At 42.6% G+C, this 18,684-nt stretch overlaps 1 protein-coding gene across 1 annotated transcript; it reads left to right on the top strand.

Moving 5' to 3' along the window:
* Positions 1-3,580: 3,580 nt before the first annotated feature.
* Positions 3,581-8,846, top strand: hadhb (hydroxyacyl-CoA dehydrogenase trifunctional multienzyme complex subunit beta). The gene is made up of 16 exons (XM_028396674.1): positions 3,581-3,667; positions 4,607-4,679; positions 5,049-5,090; positions 5,215-5,311; positions 5,406-5,450; positions 5,971-6,070; positions 6,158-6,245; positions 6,517-6,704; positions 6,827-7,007; positions 7,241-7,362; positions 7,439-7,518; positions 7,606-7,653; positions 7,784-7,871; positions 8,052-8,126; positions 8,201-8,365; positions 8,444-8,846. Exons 2-16 carry the CDS (start codon positions 4,613-4,615, stop codon positions 8,477-8,479), a joined length of 1,422 nt encoding a protein of 473 aa, XP_028252475.1. The 5' UTR covers positions 3,581-3,667; positions 4,607-4,612; the 3' UTR covers positions 8,480-8,846.
* Positions 8,847-18,684: the final 9,838 nt, after the last annotated feature.

Genomic DNA, 18,684 nt, shown 5'->3' with positions numbered 1-18,684 from the left:
TTCTTCGCGCAGACACCAGAGATTATGATACCTATGAACGCTCGCATTGACAGCTGCAGTGTGTTAAGTCTCACGAAGCTATGGCTGCACAAAGCAGTTGTGGTAATCAGATCCTTGAGGTTTTATTTTTCCCTCACATTCCACACGATGCTCATAATTCAAAACTCTTTCTATGCAACTGGTGTGACCCATGGATCAATAGTCCTCTCCTCCGCAGGCTGCAGACTATGACACAACACCATATCCTTAGTGGGGGCTTCTTTAATGAGTTTAATTCCCTTTAAGCCTCTCCCAGAAGATTACAGCAGAAAACTGTCTTTCTTATGTGAAGAAATGCCACATACCCAGAGGGTACACAAGCTGGTGTACCAGGCCCTTCTTCTTAGCTTTATCAGCCCTGATGTTCTTGCCTGTCAGCATCATGTCAAACACTCCAGGGAGACCCACCTACTCATCCACAACAGGCAGAATACACAAAGTGTCAGCTGATATTGGCCCAAGTGAGTCTGTTGACCTTAATAAACTCCAGTGTAACTCTGTAGCTACTAGCACAAGCCTGTCACACTGCTTTCAAGCATTTAACTGAGTAACTGATTAATATGAGTGTGTGTATGTATACCATTTTAGGCAGTCTCTGAGTGTCGCCTGCTCCAGGCAGCAGTCCCAACTTGACCTCTGGTGTCCCTAGGTTCATTTTTTTTGTGTCTTGGTGTCTTGGTTATGGCAGGCTATCATGGGCATCATGAGGATTTATATTTATATAACTCTTAGGACACATACACAGCATTTTTCTTGTACCTGAAAGTGAGTTGTTTTACTTTGTGCCCTGAGTTGCTCACTGTTTAGTACTTTTTCAGTTTCCATCCACAAAAACATAATAAGTTAACTTATGTGTTCCAGAAATTGGGCAGCCAGGCTTTCTGGAGAGGAAAATTTTTTACAGCTCTACTCAACCAGATCTCCCTCAGCTCAGATGTCACCCACAACACTTTTCTTTCGTTTGTATAAATGCACACAGCATACCCTAATTAAAAATGTCACATCTTCAATTGTGAGAGAGCCACACTGTCACACACACATGCACACTCTTTGCTATAAACAACATAAACAACCGCACATATACACCTTGGCTGATGGATCATTGAGTCATTTAACTGTAACGTCATCATTTCGCTCGTAGCTGGCATGTTGAAGGCCTCCTTCAACCATATAAAACTTTATAGTTTTTAGTTTTTTTGAAGATATATCAATACACGGTGCACAGGAAATGATATGTGGCCATTAGAGGCACCAGAGTGCCGTGTGGGAAACAGATTGATGGGGACATCATCTCCTGTTCAAAACTACTGTATTTTGAATTGCTGAACTCACTATATATATTTAAACTCACTATATATATTTAGGATTTTCCAGTAGAAAACTTTATTTCCTGATGTGGGTGTGGGAAGTTTAAGGTACTGTGTTATGTGTTTGACTGTAATAGTTGTTCATGACTGTTGATGTATACATGAATGACGCAACTGCGGAGCATGCGCAGTTGTCGTGCAGCTATAGCAATTATTGTGTTTGTAGTGTAGTTATAGCAATGCTTGTTGTTTTGATGTGCAGCAATAGCGACAGTTTGTTTATTATTTCTGATTGACCGTCGGGACCCACACGCTGTGTCGGTGAGTGGGCATTGAAATGCAAGCGTTTATTATTATACTTGATTCTGGTTCCGCCCATGGTTTCGCGATTTTGCCCCCCTGGACGTGTTAAAAAAACAAAAAAAACAAAAAAAGTTGGCACAAAATTGTCCCCCGACGGAAATCGCGACTTGACACGGTCACCATTGGCGGGCGTGGCCACATGGCTCGGCAGCGCCCCCTAGGATTAGATATGGGTCCCACTTTGACCTACAGACACGAAAATCGGTACACCGATGTATCTCCTCTAGACGAGAACAAAAGTCTCTTGGAGGTACCCTGTAAAATTTACAGGAAGTCCGCCATTTTGAAAACTCTGCGCCATTTTCTTTGTCGCACCTGCCATACTTTTATGAACTCCTAATCTAGGAATTTCCCCATTAGGCTGCAAATTTGTGGCCTCACTCCAAAGCCCACAAGGACCAAAACTTATCAAAAGTTCAGAGCTTCATCGCACGCTCTGCCCGTGGCGCCGCCACGAAGTTGACCCTTCGCCAATGCACAGGAAATAGATGTTTTTGTCGCTGTATCTTCCATATACTTCATCCTATGTGGATGAAACTTGACAGTCATGCTGAACATCTGACTCTGCACGCATTGACATGCTGATATGCTACAGTCACTGCGCCACCTACCTATTGCAGGTTTACAACCTAATAGTTCTAATGCAGGGCTTCTCAAAGTTTTGATAGCTGAGGGCCAATTTATGAACCCGACACTGGACTTTGGGCCGCCAATGGAAAAAAATGAAAAAAAGAAAAACAAATTACACATGTAATCATTTTAATGACCCAGTTGCATCTCTACAGTGTATTGGTCTGTATCCAGTAATGTGCAATAAACCAATAAACCAATAAATCTGAGAAACATTGTTATGCACAAAAAAATCTCCGGGGATTAGAGCTGGGCGGTATGACCTGCATGCATGACGTGTTAACTGCATTGATTGTGAGAAGAATTACTGCAGAGTGGTTACCCTATTCCAGGTCATGAGAATTGTACAAAAAAAATATTATTTAATATCCAGTAGTATCGTGAGTACCTTTGGCTTTTTCCTCAATTACGATTAAAGAACGATAATTTTTATTGTTTTAAAAATAATTACAAATAATTTGGGGGGGGGGGGGGGGGGGGGGTAAATTACACTCAACTTCACTTTGGGGAAACAGGCAAATAAAAAAGCCGTGAAATACCAAACAGTAGCAGCGCCTCCAAAAGTCTCCAAAACCTGTTTGTGTGTGTGTGTGACCGCGATGTGCGCTGAGAGCCGTGTGAAGAGTTTTACACACGTTCCTGCTTCAGATGTCCCCTGTCTATTCTCACCAACAACTCCACTAATACCTGTGCTCTGCTCCAGGCGAGAGCACGGTGCAGCAATAAAAATCGTCCCCCGTGAAACAATTTACTACCGCGCTGAGTTCCGGACATTTTAGGTCATTTAAAATTCATATCATAACACAAATTCATATAATTCATTGGGGTCAGGCCGCCATTAATTTTTCTGCGGGCCGCACATTGAGAATCTATGTTCTAATGGTTCTAATAGTTCACCTAATAGTTCTAATAGTTCTGATACTTTCTAACGGTTCACCTAACAGAAACTAAGTGTCTGAAAGTTCGTAATAGTTCAGCTAAAAGTTAGTTCAGCTGACAGTTCATGTAGTATGTGTCTGTGAAATAAAGAGTGTGGAAACTACAGTTGTATCCGCCGTGCTTGTTCCGACAACCCGTCCAGAGGGGAGACTAACGAGAAGTAAATCTGGACAACCAAATCATATCCTTGTGTTGATGTAAAATTAAATGAAATTTTAAACTGGTATATAACTATGTTAAATTCGTAAAGACGTTTTTTTTTTTTTTTTTGCTCAGGCAAACTGTTGGTCAGCTTTGTCATTGGTTGGTCCTTGAAAGCGGGTTTTGTAGTCCTGCCGAGTGTAGCTGATCTTTCGACGGGGAAGCAGTGTGTGCAAAGACAAGTTCAGGTAAGCTAATATGCTACAATCAACCATTATGATGAAGACAACAAGATAGAAATGTCGTATAAGCTATGCAAATGTGTTTCTGAATCCCAAGCTTGGCGACACAGAGAACTATTTATCAAGTCTTACATGAAATAATATATTACATATAGCTAGCTAGGTTGACTAGCTTGCTTCAACCTCTTTTTTCTTTAACGATATTTTTATTTAGTTTAAACGTTGCATAATTGTTATAATACAGTTGAAACATTCAATCATTCGGTTAAGAGCTGTTGTCGCCAATGATTCTGCATTTCTGGCTCTGTCATTCTCTAGGACTCTAGGAGCGGAATCTAGGTGAAGGGTCAGAGATGGGATAGGGGTAGCAGGGTGACCGTCAGGGTCCTTCTTATTGACCCACATATTGAATCGTGAAATGTTGTATGTACTAAAGTCAAAAACATATTGATTATCATTAGGGGTGTATTCAGAACTGCCTACTGTTGCAGATTTGTAGGTTTTTATAAAGTGGGTAATGTGTTTACGCAGTTTGATATAAAGATCGCTCTCACTTCACCACCTGGTGTTCACAGTATACTGCAAATGTCACGACGTGTTTTTCCACATATTGATGCATTATAGCACCCAAAGAAAAAACAAAGGCAAGCTCTGGTTGAGTAATGATGAATGTGTCTCAGACATTAGACTCAAACAACACACACACAACAGCTGACCTATTGCCTACAGAACTAGATCTGAGTATTAGCCGAGTGTTGTTGTGTTACTCTCCAGACTGCACTACCACATGATAAGAATATAACTGTGAATTAACAGACAGAAAAAGAGATTTTCTCTAAAATCAAGAACCAACATCTAATATTAACTTGTTTCAATATTGTCTATTATTACAATGTCAAAACATTACGCAGGTCTTTAGTAACAATTACACTTCTTTCCATGTAGAACATAATGGCTTCCATGCTGCTTAACTCAATGCGAAGCTGCTCTGTCAGCCCCTCCTGGGCTGTGCGGTTTGGTAAGTTGTCTTCATGCATTTGCCTAGCTTCTTAGAAAAGCAGTGGTCCATGAACATTGAAATGAATCAGGTTTTCTATAAAATGTAATGTGAAATAATGTAATTAAACATTCAACCAAAGTGGTGTCAGTCATATCAAACTGATGTTTTAGCTGCTGGATTCCAGTTGCTTCTGTGAATTGCAGTGATCCATTTGCTTCTTCTCTCTTTTAATTTCAACATTCTGTAAAACCATATTTCAGATTTATTGTTGAATCTCTTTGTACTGTCAGTTTTAGTTTTAGTAGTAATTATTAGATGTCTGCTCCAAGTAACTTTGGTGAAGTATTTGTAAATTGACAATTGACAATAATTTCCTTTGTGTCTCAGGTGCACGCTCTCTAAGTACGACGGCTAAGCTTCAGGCTCAGGGTAAGCAGTTACTCCTTAAGACAAAAAAACCTTGTGTTGATGACAGAGGAACTAGGTATACCTCATATGTACTAAAATTAGAGACAAGGTGGCACTCTTACTATTATTGTGTGTGTTCTTTCAGTTCAGACCAAAAGCAAGAAGACACTGGCTCGGCCTGGTATGAAGAACATTGTACTGGTGGAAGGAGTTCGAACCCCTTTCCTGTTGTCCGGAACAACGTACGTGTCTATTTTTTTTCCCATGAATGAGTTCACAGGCTGTAGCCGGTGGTGACTCTGTTTTGACAATAAATTTCTAAATTTGTTTTTACAGGTATGCTGACCTAATGCCCCATGACTTAGCCAGAGCAGCTCTGCAGTAAGTGTTATGATATCATTTTGCTTACATAATATTTTTTTAATCAGATTTCTTTGAAATAATATTAAAAGATTTTTGGAAAATAGTGCCAAAAAACAGTGACTACCAGTGACTACCACCTCAACATCCTCTGCATTAAGAAAAACAAAAAACTCAATTGTCACACAAAGCTGCAGGCCTTTGAATGCATCACAAATAAGTTGAAGATGAAGACGGCATGCAGAAAAGTTTGCTTCACAAGCAAGAAATGTATCAAACAAGCCAATTGAAATTGCAGATATTTTTGGTTATTGAACAACACATTGATAGTGTTACTTTGGCTGCTGGCTGACTTAGGGTCATGTACAATTAATATTTGTTCTTTTAGATATGTCTGAAAAACTTCTGTTCACTGTAAAGTGCACAAATTATTATTATTGCTTGTTTTAGAAGAGACACATGCAGAACACATTAATCTGTCAAACCAGCCCTATGTCACTAAAGTTGTTCTTGCTCATGTGCTCCCTTCGTGTTTGTCAAGGGGTCTACTGAACAGCACAGGTATACCCAGAGACTCTGTGGATTACATCATCTATGGAACTGTCATTCAGGAGGTCAAAACCAGCAATGTAGCAAGAGAGGTATACATGCATACTTTACACCCTAAGACTACGGTACACATATGGACACATTCTTTGTTTGGCTAATTCCTTCAACTGTGATTTTAGGCTGCGCTGGGTGCAGGCTTCTCTGACAAGATCCCTGCTCACACTGTCACCATGGCCTGCATCTCCTCCAACCAGGCAATGACCTCAGGTATGTAATCTATGTGCCGTGACTTCTAATAACTTCTTATTGTAGCATCAAATACACACAAATAGGGGCAGTTAAGAATTGAGTCATAAAAACAGTATATGCAGTAGATGTATTATGACTGACTGAGAAATAATGAGGTGGATCACAGCCGGAGGCCAAGAGCAGATGTGTGCTGTTGTTACAGTAAGGTGCTGTATATATAATTTACCTGTTTTGTGGTTATCCTCCTCTTTCTTTTATTTGTGCTCTCCTCCTCCCTCCTCCTGTCCAGCTGTTGGGCTGATTGCTGCAGGCCAGTGCGATGCTGTAGTTGCAGGCGGGGTGGAGTTCATGTCTGACGTCCCAATCCGTCACAGCCGTAAGATGAGGAAGACCATGCTGGCCCTCAACAAGGCAAAGACTCTCGGTCAGAGGCTGAGTCTGATCGGCAGCATCCGGATGGCTCACCTGTCCCCAGAGGTACATATTTATCTATCAGTTACATGTTTTTCCAAACTGGTTACAGCGTCAGAAATCAAATCATGGTTCTGCTCGACATGTGTCACAGCCTTCCTACCTGAATCCTTTGTGTGTGTGTGCAGCTTCCTGCTGTGGCGGAGTTCTCTACAGCAGAAACCATGGGTCACAGTGCAGATCGTCTGGCTGCTGCATTCGGAGTCACCAGAGTAGAGCAGGATGAGTTTGCTCTGCGATCGCACACTCTGGCCAAAAAGGCCCAGGATGAAGGGCTGCTGCAGGACGTCATCTCCTTTAAAGTGCCAGGTAAAAACACCACTTCACCTTTAAACATCCTTTGAATGGGATACATGACAGTATTAAAAATGATACTCTGTAGCATGCTTAAAGGTTTGTTGTACAGTATATACAAAGCTGGTTTGGTGCAATCATTGCTTTTACTTTGCTTTATAATTACTAATTTCCATTGCTTTGTTTTTGCATCATTTGTGATGACATTAATTGTATTTAAATCTAAATGCCCATATTTTCTGCACTAGGTCGTGACATTGTGTCTAAGGACAATGGCATTCGTCCATCATCCATGGAGCAAATGGCCAAACTAAGGCCTGCCTTTGTTAAACCCCATGGAACAGTCACTGCTGCTAACTCTTCATTTCTGGTAAAAGCGGACCCTACAACACCTTCAGAGCTCTCTTAGAATTATGCACTAAACTGCTGTGTACTTGTGTTGTCAGACTGACGGTGCCTCTGCTGTGCTCATCATGTCTGAGGAAAAAGCTTTGGCTATGGGTTACAAGCCTAAGGCCTACCTCAGGTACAGAACCCTGTCTGTGGCATTCATTTCCTCACTAATTCTGTTACATATGATGTATTTATCTGCATACTATTTTCATCCTGACAGAGACTTTGTCTACGTGTCTCAGGACCCCAAAGATCAGCTGCTTTTGGGGTGAGTTAGTTGTTTTCATGTTGGGGAAATGGCTGATGGTGCTTGTCTGTATTTATTTTAAAGGTTATTTAGAGATTGAGGTGCATTGCTTCTGTTAGAAAAATCATTTTCTGTTTTTTGACCCTTTCAGGCCAACGTACGGTACACCTAAAGTCCTGGAGCGGGCCGGCTTGTCCATGAGTGATATTGATGTCTTTGAGTTTCACGAGGCGTTTGCAGTAAGTTGCCACAAAAGATTACAAATGTTTGCAGTTTGAACATATATAGATGTGTCTATTTTTTTAAAATAAAATCTGATCTGCTGACTGTATATTGTGCATGGTTTGATGTGTATAAATCGATGTGCTGTCTGGTTTCTATGGTAGCTCTGTAAATGTATATTTGTGTGTTCTTTCCAGGGTCAGATAATGGCAAATCTAAAGGCTATGGACTCGGATTGGTTCGCACAGACATACATGGGCAGGAAATCAAAGGTACACTGCACGTTTGTACAGGTTTTGGGCAACAAAATTATGTGAAGGTTGTCTAATGCTCCTTGTGTGTGCAGGTTGGGACTCCTCCCATGGAGAAGTTTAACCTGTGGGGAGGATCCCTGTCTCTGGGTCACCCATTCGGTGCCACTGGCTGCAGGCTGGTCACCACAGTGGCCCACCGGCTAAAGAAAGAGGGAGGACAGTATGGTCTGGTGGCAGCTTGTGCTGCTGGAGGACAGGTAACAGCAGATTCCAAGTTTTTTCTTTTTTAGAAAAATGTTTTCTTTTTTTCTGATCTTTTGTTTTTGTATTTTTAGGGTCATGCCATGGTGATTGAGGCCTACCCACAGTAACATCTGTATTCACATCTGCATCTCCATCATGATGGCTACACGCATTAATGCCAGTAACAGAAGAGTGTACATACTAGCACCACTTTGCCTTGATCATAGCAGTCAGAGACAGTATGTAAGTGGGACTCTGAGGAATCTCGTGTACATTTACCTTTCCTTAGTGGCTTTTAAATTATAGCAGAATGTTGTTGGGGAATGTTTGCGTCGTTTTGTGGACTTTGCAGAGGTGGATCTTGTTGTAAGTAGGTCTAATGTAACATAGCAACGTTTACTCACTCAGAGGAGCCACAATGATGCTAATGTTTATATATGCTGTAATATTTTTTCTTACATACTGTTGTAATTAAATGGTGTGACGACAAACACAGTGGTGCTTATTTCTCTGTCTGTTCTCTCTCTTTTTTTGCCTTTTCCAGAGCAGACACAGGTGTAACCATCACTTTTAAAGCATGTTCCAGCTTCCATACCTAAACCCTGTTTATGCCAGGAGGAGAATTAGAGTATGTAGAATTTGATCAGATACCTGAAGTACCAGGATGTTCTGCTATGTCTACCATCATTTCAAGTAACATCAACAAAATGTCTTTTTTTTTAAATTTCAGATACATGTAGTAACAATTTAAAAAAGTTCAAGCTGCCATGTTTTGATGTCATACTGTGCCTCAATCCAAAATCTTACTATTTATCTGAGTGTTTAGTAGGATAATAAGATAATAGTGACGTCGCCCGGGTTAACAAGGTCCGCATCAGGTGTTAGGGGACCCGGGCAACCTGATGAGAAATGGGCTACTGGTACAAGAACAAGACACTCTTGGACGAGAGATGACAACAGAGAACTGTTGGAATGCTACTACATGAGTAACCCCAGCATTAGAAGTTACATGAAGCGGATGTGGGACCTATGGAAACTTCGAAACCCACCATCTAAACTACAGCCAAAACATCTAGTGGCTCAGTGTTCCAACATCCACAAACGACAACTGCTATCACAACTAGCGATTTCTGAAATACAACACAAATGCTATGGCAAGGGGGAGTCAGGACACAAGGTCAGGGGAAACAACATCATCCTTACCCGAGATTGGGTACCAAGCCTCAATAGTAAGCCCCCACCTGCTCAACACAAGAGCAGCTGACCTGAGAGAGAAGATCATGGGCAAGGTGGACACCTGGAACCTCTAGTTACCAAGACTAAGTGAAGTACTCTCTGAAAGTCTACTAGAGGATGTGAATGCAGCTCTACAAACAATCTCTACTGTGACCATCACTGAGACCAACAAACAGTGATCCTTGAGATGCTTGGCCACAAAATACACACTACCAAGGAGCAGTGTCCTGCATGGAGGAGAAGGTTAGAGGCAAAAATAAGGGCAAATCAGAAGTTAGCCAACTATCAAAACTACAGAGAAGGGGGATGAAATCAGGTATGAATTACAGCAGACTGTTCATAACACAAGAGCCCTGGAGACTGCTAAACAACGACTCTCAGCCCTGGCCACACACTTGATACACCAGAGAGATAGAAGCACGGAGAATAAACAGGATGTTATCCACCGAACCAGCCAAAGTGTACTCTCAATGGGAAAGTAGAAACATGACAGTGAACCACCAAGGTTGGAGACCATGGACATCACCAGGGATGAAAGCTAGGGGGGGCTTAGCCCCTACAGAGCTAATCACCCCCCGGGAAAGGTAACAGTTCAGGGTGATACATTTGTATGGAGATGATATTTTGTTGTTGTTTTGTTTATATTTCCTGTAATTTTGATAAGTTAAAAATGAAACGGGTTGTTTAATTCAATTTATTTTTATTTCAAATCCACTATACGATCACTGTCAATGTATTGTACAGGGTATAGTCTTTCAAAAATTATTGTAAAGATGGGTAATCCTGAGAGCGGCTAAGGATTCTCCCGAGACGGAACATGCACTGTGTCCACACACACTGACAATCTCTCTCCATATCCTTTGTTAATGCAGATTTCTATGAGAATAAACCTGCTGTTACCTGACCGGCTCCACAAGACTCTTTCATTTAGTCAGAAGACATCTCACACAGGTCACATAAGCACATGGCTCAATACATGAGCAGGGCCCAGAAAGGAATAGGTAAGGACACCAGGGGAGCAAAACATCAACTACTGTTGGATAAAGCAGTTACTCAGGACTGTAAGACCACCTGGAGTTGTACAACATCAATAGATAAACCCTAAAGATCTTCATAAGGAACTCAATGGGGCTGTGGAAAACAACCCTAGTGGCCAACCTCAAGCCAATTTCACAAGTCTCCATCAAGTGCGGCATCTACCAAGGAGGTGCTCTGTCCCCGCTGCTGTTCTGCATAGGCCTGAACCCCCTCAGCCAGATCATCACCAAGACTGGCCTTGGTTACTGACTATGAAATGGAGCAACCATCAGCCACCTCCTGTACATGGATGACATCAAGCTGTATGCCAAGAGTGAGCGAGACATCGACTCACTGATCCCTACCACCAGGATATACAGCAACGACATTGGAATGTCATTCGGACTGGACAAGTAATAATAATAATAATAATGCATTGGTCTTATACTGCGCTTTTCTGCTCTGTTGGGCAGGCACTCAAAGCGCTTACATTGAGATGCATTATTCTTTCACACCACATTCACACAGTGGCAGTGGTAAGCTACCAGTGGTAGCCACAGCTCCCCAGGGGGAGACTGACGGAGACGTGGCTGCCAAGGTGCGCCTATAGCCTCTCCGACCACCACCGATTCATTCATATGCATTCATACACCAGTGAGTGCACTGGAGGCAATGCGGGTAAAGTGCCTTGCCCAAGGACACACAACAATGACTAGGGACCGCCGACCTTCCGGTTATTGGACAATCCTTCTATACCACTGAGCCACTGCTGCCCAAGTGTGGTCGGATGATAACAAAGAGAGGGAAGGTTGTCAGGACTCATGGAATTGAACTCCCAGAAGGCAGCATAGATTTTGAGGGAAGCTACAAGTACCTTGGAATCCTACTTCCAAATGGGAACCACGAAGAAGCCGCAAGGAAAGCAGCCACAACCAAGTACCTACAGAGAGTAAGGCAAATCCTAAGGAGTCAGCTAAATGGGAAGAACAAGGTCCAGGCCATCAACACTGTTGGTTATCAGATACCCCACTGGCATAATAAACTGGCCAAAAGAGGCCATAGAGGCCACTCATGTGAAGACAAGGAAGCTCTTCACAATGCATGAAGGACTTCACCTCAAGTCCAGCATCCTGAGGCTGTACACTAAGAGGAAGGAAGGAGGCTGGGGGGCATTAGAGCCACCATCCAAGATGAAACAGAAAAAATCCACGAGTACATGAGGAAGATGGCCCCAAGTGATGGAATACTTAGTGAATACCTCAGGCAACAGAAGCCCGATGCAGAGGAAAAAGAGCAACAACCATTATGGCAGGACATGCCTCTCCATGGAATGTACCACCAACAGATACAGGAAGTGGCTGACATCGAGAAGTCCTACCAGTGGCTGGACTGAAAGACAGCACAGAGGCACTAATCGTAGCAACACAGGAACAGGCTCTGACCACAAGACCAATAGAGGCTGGGGTCTACCACACCAGATAGGACCCCAGGTGCAGACTGGGCAAAGACGCCCCTGAGACAATCCAGCACATAACAGCAGGATGTAAGATGCTAGCAGGCAGGGCATACATGGAACGGCATAACCAAGTGGCAGGCATAGTGTACAGGAACATCTGTGCCAAGTATGGCCTGGAGGTCCCAAGGTCAAGATGGGACACACCTCCAAAGGTGAGAATGACAAAGCTAAGATCCTGTGGGACTTCCAGATACACAAACCGACAAAATGGTGATGGCTAACCAACTGGACATAGTAGTAGTGGACAAACAGCAGAGGAAAGCCGTAATGGTAGATGTAGCAATCCTAAGTGATGGCAACATATGGAAGAAGGAACATGAGAAACTGGAGAAATATCAAGGGCTTAAAGAAGAGCTAGAAAAGATGTGGAAGGTGAAGGTAACAGCGGACCCTCTGGGCTGTGACCCCCAAACTCGGAGAGTGGCTCCAACAGATCCCAGGAACAACGTCAGAACTCTCAGTCCAGAAGAGTGCAGTGCTACGAACAGCTAAGATACTGCGAAGAACTCTCAAACTCCCAGGCCTCTGGTAGAGGACCCGAGATTGAGGAAGACACACCACCCAGGAAGGGACGAGAAGGGAATTTTTTTATATATAGGCCTAGAAATAGAGTATGGGGAAAATGTGATTTAAAACAAAAATAAACACCAAATGCAAAACTATAATGATTCTAATAAATAATATTGTATTTTTTATATGTTTATGTTATATTTCTGTTTTAGATGTTGGACCTACAACCTGAGGTACTTTTTTGTCCTAACAAATATTTATAATATATATAATCTTGTGCAACTCTTTGGTACAAATGTTTAAATAAAAAGTCTTTGATGTGATCAAAACTATATTTTACACATAAATTACATAAATTCAAAATATTGTGCAGATTTGCAGGTTTTAAGACATGTTTTAAACCTACAGATCTAATTGAGGAGCTGTGATGCAGTCTGTGATTTATTCGGCAGAGACTGAATCTAAATAGATGAATGTATAGATAGCTTTGTGCTGCACATAACAGACTGTACGAGAGGAAGAGAGGCGAGCACTTTAAAAGTCTTCCAAAAAAAAAAATTTGCATAGCCAGATTTTATATTTGCATCCGGGGCCCTGTTCAGAGATGTGTCAGCTGCACACTCTGCACTTAATTGATGGTGAATAAAGCTGTCTGCTTCTGACGAGGCGACTCATGTTAATGAGGAGGTAAAGAGGCGCTCGGGCTTCCTGCTGATTTAAAACAACACGAAGGATGAAACACTGCGACTGTGACTGGCAGCTGACTTTAGAAGTATCTGGGTGGAAAAGCCGAACTTTAACAGCTGCTAAAGTGTTTGTCTAATTGACAGCGGATGTGTAAATGTGTATCAACACATTACCTCCTCACTGGTTGGTGTGTGCGGTCCCCTCACAGCGCACACCGGGAAACAAGTCAGCACACACACACACACACACACACACACCTCAGGTTGGGGGCTTGTTAACATAACTTCAGTCAGACACTTCCGTTTAAAATGTATTTAAAGATTTAATTCTTCCACTTTAAGAAATGCTTGACTCTGAGCGGGAGGAGCTGATTAATGCAGCCAAGCCTGTCACACGGGCTACAGGCAGAGGGAATAAAACCAATGTTTTACTGCCAAGGCAAAACGGAGCTCAAATGTAAATAGCGGGGAGATAGACAGCGAGGGTTTTTGTGTTTATAAAGCTTCAAAACCGCCTCAACCCTGCGAGACACCGGAGACACGCAGACACACACCGACATAGCGGGCCGCCTCCCTGCCTCAGCGGGGCTTTGATCAGACGGAACCTTTTATGGGGAATGACTGGCGAATGCACCCGCTGCTGTCACTACAAATCTACCTCACGGAGCGCATGGGGGAGCAGGGAGGGAGGGAGCCGGGGAGAGATCCGGAGAGCAGCGGTGCCTTTCATCTCGTCCTAGCCGGCTCACGCGGGGCGGCACCTGCTGAAAGCTGCACTTGACTCGCGCTTCCTCCACCTGTGTGTGTGTGGTGTTAAACAAGTTTTCGTGCCCTGTACTGTACTACGTGATGAGTGATGACGGGTTCAGGGGTCAAGGTTAAAAAAAGTCTTAAAACATGTGTGCAAATTATAGCTAATAATTAAAGTAAATACTAGACCTGTAATGTTTAAATAATTAATAGAACAATGCTAATGCTAACATTAGCAAAAATATAATGCTAGCATACCTAAATGTTGACAACATGCTGAGCTAAATCTGAAGATTTTACACATATATTTGTAATATTTGTTCAGAAGTGAGACAGCATTTGTCCACCAGTTATCCACATGAGTTAACCACAGCTAAGCTAAGGAAAGATGTTATAGCCCACTATACTCATAAAATAAGCCATTACACTAAGTGGGCCAGATGGGTCTAAATATTGTATGGAAATGTATAATTTTATCTATACCCTATGAAGTAAGTTACGTATCTTTCGGTTATAATGACATATTTACACAGCTAGCAGGGTCACAATATGAGTTTTAATCAATAGACTAAAAAAACATTAGTCTGCTAAAGGGGTGGGGCAATAAAGAAGCCCATGTGACACAGATACAGGAAATGACCGTTCAGTGAACTGTGCTGTCTCTTAAACATCACCTGGAAGGAACCATGTGGTGTAAAGTGAGATGGAGGTCTATGACCAGCATTTAGTATATATGCTTAATATTATATACATACTTAAAATGTTGTGTTTGATATTAAAAGGACACAAGTGAAAAACGTGAAATAAACATTTACAGTACAGCAGCACAATCTAACATTGTCCCCTATACCATTACTAATAAAAGAACAACCACAAAGCATCAGTATCATATTCACAGATTAAAAAAAATGATTGTGAAATGTAAGTCTAAGGTCTAAAGTCAGACCAGACATATTAAAGCTTATAGTTTGTTAATTTGAGAAGTACGAAAGCAGACATGAGCTGCAGGTTTAGGGTATTCCTCGCTTGATTTTACGCCACTATGATAATTAAGACAAAATCAGCTGCAACTGCAAAAATTAACCAATCAATTGGAATTAAACGGCTATAACAAAACAAACACGACTGGTGGACACAGTAAGCTTAAATAAATTTGAACATTCATTTAAAAAGTCAACAGACCTGTTGATACATATATATTTGTGTTGTGAGTCAATTTTTTGTAGTGTCTAATTTTAATTAGAATATTCAGAGAGGGAAACGTGTAATGTGAAGCTTCATTCATTGCAGCTATAGTGTCAAATAATTTCTGCTCTGCTGTGTTTAATTTAAATGAGTGGACTTACATGTTATTACACACAGATCAGAATGTGATCTGTGTGTGTAAACCTTATCTGCTTTAGGACTTTCTCACACAATTGTTGGGATGTTTAAAAGCCAAAAACCCAAACACTTGTCTCTTTACACAGCTGAGCTGATCCTAATTGACACTTTTCCTTTCAATCTTCCACAGAATCTGCAGTGCAGGTATGACTCAATAACACCTGGAGACATTACACACACACTGCACTTCCTAACAGCAGCAGTCAGTGCACTGAATTGTGGTAAACTCCTGATGTTGATCTGATCTGTGGTCCGTGTGTTTAAGACGGCGTATCTTTGTGGATTCTGGAAAGAACTTTGCCACCTTCGGCAACCCTCACACACACATACACACACTCACAAATGCATCTCGATGTCTGTCGGATGTGCACAGACTGTACACAGGTGGATGGCAGAGGATGTGTGTGGAGCAAGTGGATTATGAGGAACGGTAATTGGCTGTCCAGAGAAGCTACCCATCTGTGTTTGTGTGTGTGTGTTTGTGTGCTGCGTCCGGAGTTCATTATGTTCTCATAACGGTCAGTTAGGGTTGTCCGCTAGGCTCGATCTCCTGTCGGGATTGTAGATGTTATTGATCAGACGCATACGCCACATCCATAACGAAAGCAGAGACACAGTTTTTTCTCACACACACCTACACACACACACACACTCTGGAGTCTAACTCATTAGAAGCCGTACACACTCATAGACATATCCTCATTAACACTCCCTAGTCATACACACTAAACATCCACACACATCTAGTTGTCAGACACACACTCACACACTGATATATTTGAGTGAGATGGGGGGAGTTAAGGATGGGGGGGGCACAAAATGTGGACATGAATGGTGTGTGTGCAGCATGGCAGCGAGTGTGCATGGGTATGTGTGTTTGTGACTGTATTGTGACATTTGTGCACAGAGAGGTGTCTGTATGTGAATGTGTGTGTGTGTGTGTGGCGTGTGTCAGAGTCTGTCAGCCCCAGCGTCTCGTGTCAGGGCGAGAGGCAAGACATTAACAACTTCTGTCATTCTGCTGACAAAATGGTGGCAGAAGATTTCCCATGGTGCCCTGATGACTGCTGGCGTTTGTCAACAAGCCCTGTCACCGCTGCGATGAGGGGAGGGTGAGGTGTTGGGGAGAAATGGGGGGGAGAGGGAGTGGGGGAGGGTTAGTGACAGGCCCCGGACCCGTTCCCATGAGCACCACGGAAAGAGAGAAGGTTTTGTGTGTGTATGTGTCAACGAGTGTGTGTGTGTGTGTGTGTGTTTGTGTGTTGTAAAGGGAGAGTGAAAGTTGGGAGGCAGGAGGGAGGGAAGGGTTGTCTCTCAGCAGCTTTCATACATAGACTGTGAAAAAACCAAAATGAGCTGTCACTGCAATTCCCAGGATGCCTTGCTGTTTAGCATAGCAGCAACAGCAGCAGTAGCAGCATGAACATTGTGTGTGTGGGCCGGTAAGCTGATAAGCTAACTCTCTTACTCTCTCTCTCTCTCTCACACACACACACAGACACACACATACAGATAATTAAGCAGAGCAGAAGCTCCCCCTGACGCGAGGCAGAGCTCATCTGCATTTTGGCCTCCGGCGCGCAGTTAGGAGCAATGCCTGATGGAGGGAGAGAGAGAGGGCAAGTGAGGGAGGGAGGGATGGAGGGAGGTAGAGAGAGAGAAACAGCGAGTGAATGAGAGAGAGCAAGGGGGAGAGAGAGAGGGTAAGGAGCCAATTAGCCAGCTGGATGGATGAATGACTGACAGCACTCCTGACACACTGCTATCCAGGCTTTACACACACACAGACACACACCTTCCTCTCCATCTATCCATCCATCCATCTATCCATCCATCTCTCTCTCTCTCTATTTCTCTCTCTCGTCTCAGCCTCCTTCCCACTCTGTATCAGTCCCATGCTGTGGTGGTGTTTCTTGTTCTTGCCTGCATCCTGTGCTCCGCATAAGGCTAACACCCCCCCACTTCTGCTGCACTCAAATGTCCAATGACCTTGCCTTACAGACCCTGCCTCTGAGGTGCTGAAATTTAAAGGGGTCAAAGGTTGTTGTCCTGCAGACAGAAGCTCCACAGAGAGTCAAAGGCATGACATCATGTCTGGGACTAACCCATTTAACTTTTTTCATTTATTTGTTATCAAAAGAAGAAAACAGAGCAAGTTCTGGAGTATTACTTTCCATATTGTGTGACTGTTGTACTGAACAACAAAGCCATAGCTAGGAAGACAATTGGATGAGGTACCGGTAGTATGTCAAACCAACTGTGCCAATGTTCTCTCTGAAGTCCATCAACAGGTTTGCAGAGGATTGTGTCCCATAGACCCATCACTTTTGTCCCTGTTAAAGCACCAAATCTATTCAGTTAGAAAAGTTTGGGTTTAAACTATAATTAGGCAAAAAAATTGGTGAAGAGCTGAGGTGAGCTGGCTGGATGACACATCCACCTGTCACTCAAAACAAAGCATCCCTAACAGTGTTAAAAAACACAATTCTACCATCCTCAACAAGCTTCTCTGCTATTTTTATTTGTTTACCATGTGCAAGTAATCAATTGATGATTGATGATAATGAAAATTGATGATAAAATTAATTGGCAACTCCTTTTGTTGATCATTAGTTGGTTATGTCACTATATGTTTTGCTGTGGAGCTTAGCTAAACATCTGTTTCATTTAATTGGAACAAGAGGAAAAGGACTTTGTGAAGGCGAAGCTTGTTCAGCATGGATCACATCTGTTATGAAAATATGAACAAATAGTTAGTTTAAAAACACATTTATAGTCAGGACCATGGTGACAAGGCACACTCCAACCAGGAAATGTTAGATGCACTTATTCACACAACCACAGGAGGGCACACGATAAAGAAAACACAAGAAGGGTGGGATGATCACATCGATGGACTTCTTATCAAACCTGTTTTTTCTATGAATATGAGGGCTAGTATTTGTTAAATCATTGTACTTTTAGTTATGTTAGCATGGCTGAATGCCAGGACAAGTTTCTCATCATCAGGACACTTGCTGGCTCTTCCTCCAGTCCTGCATAACTGGGACTGGAGGTTTAGCTTGGGTCACTTATACAGTGATTTAAATCCCATTATCGGGTCATGCAGACTGAGATGACAATGATGGACAATATACCTGCAATGCTCAAAAAACACATTACCAGACAGCGTTGCAGAATAAGGGCGGGAGGAAGGAGTTGATATGACAGATTGCTGACCAAGCACAAATCATCA

Source organism: Parambassis ranga, chromosome 24 (genome assembly GCF_900634625.1).
Source record: "Parambassis ranga chromosome 24, fParRan2.1, whole genome shotgun sequence".
Classification (NCBI taxonomy): domain Eukaryota; kingdom Metazoa; phylum Chordata; class Actinopteri; family Ambassidae; genus Parambassis; species Parambassis ranga.
This window is presented reverse-complemented; position numbering and strand designations above follow the sequence as displayed.

Coding starts and splice junctions, on each gene's coding strand:
- hadhb (XM_028396674.1), top strand. CDS start 4,613: ATGGCTTCCATGCTGCTTAACTCAATGCGAAGCTGCTCTGTCAGCCCC. Junction 6,071..6,157: donor CCAGCAATGTAGCAAGAGAG/GTATACATGCAT, acceptor CTGTGATTTTAG/GCTGCGCTGGGTGCAGGCTT. Junction 6,705..6,826: donor TGGCTCACCTGTCCCCAGAG/GTACATATTTAT, acceptor GTGTGTGTGCAG/CTTCCTGCTGTGGCGGAGTT.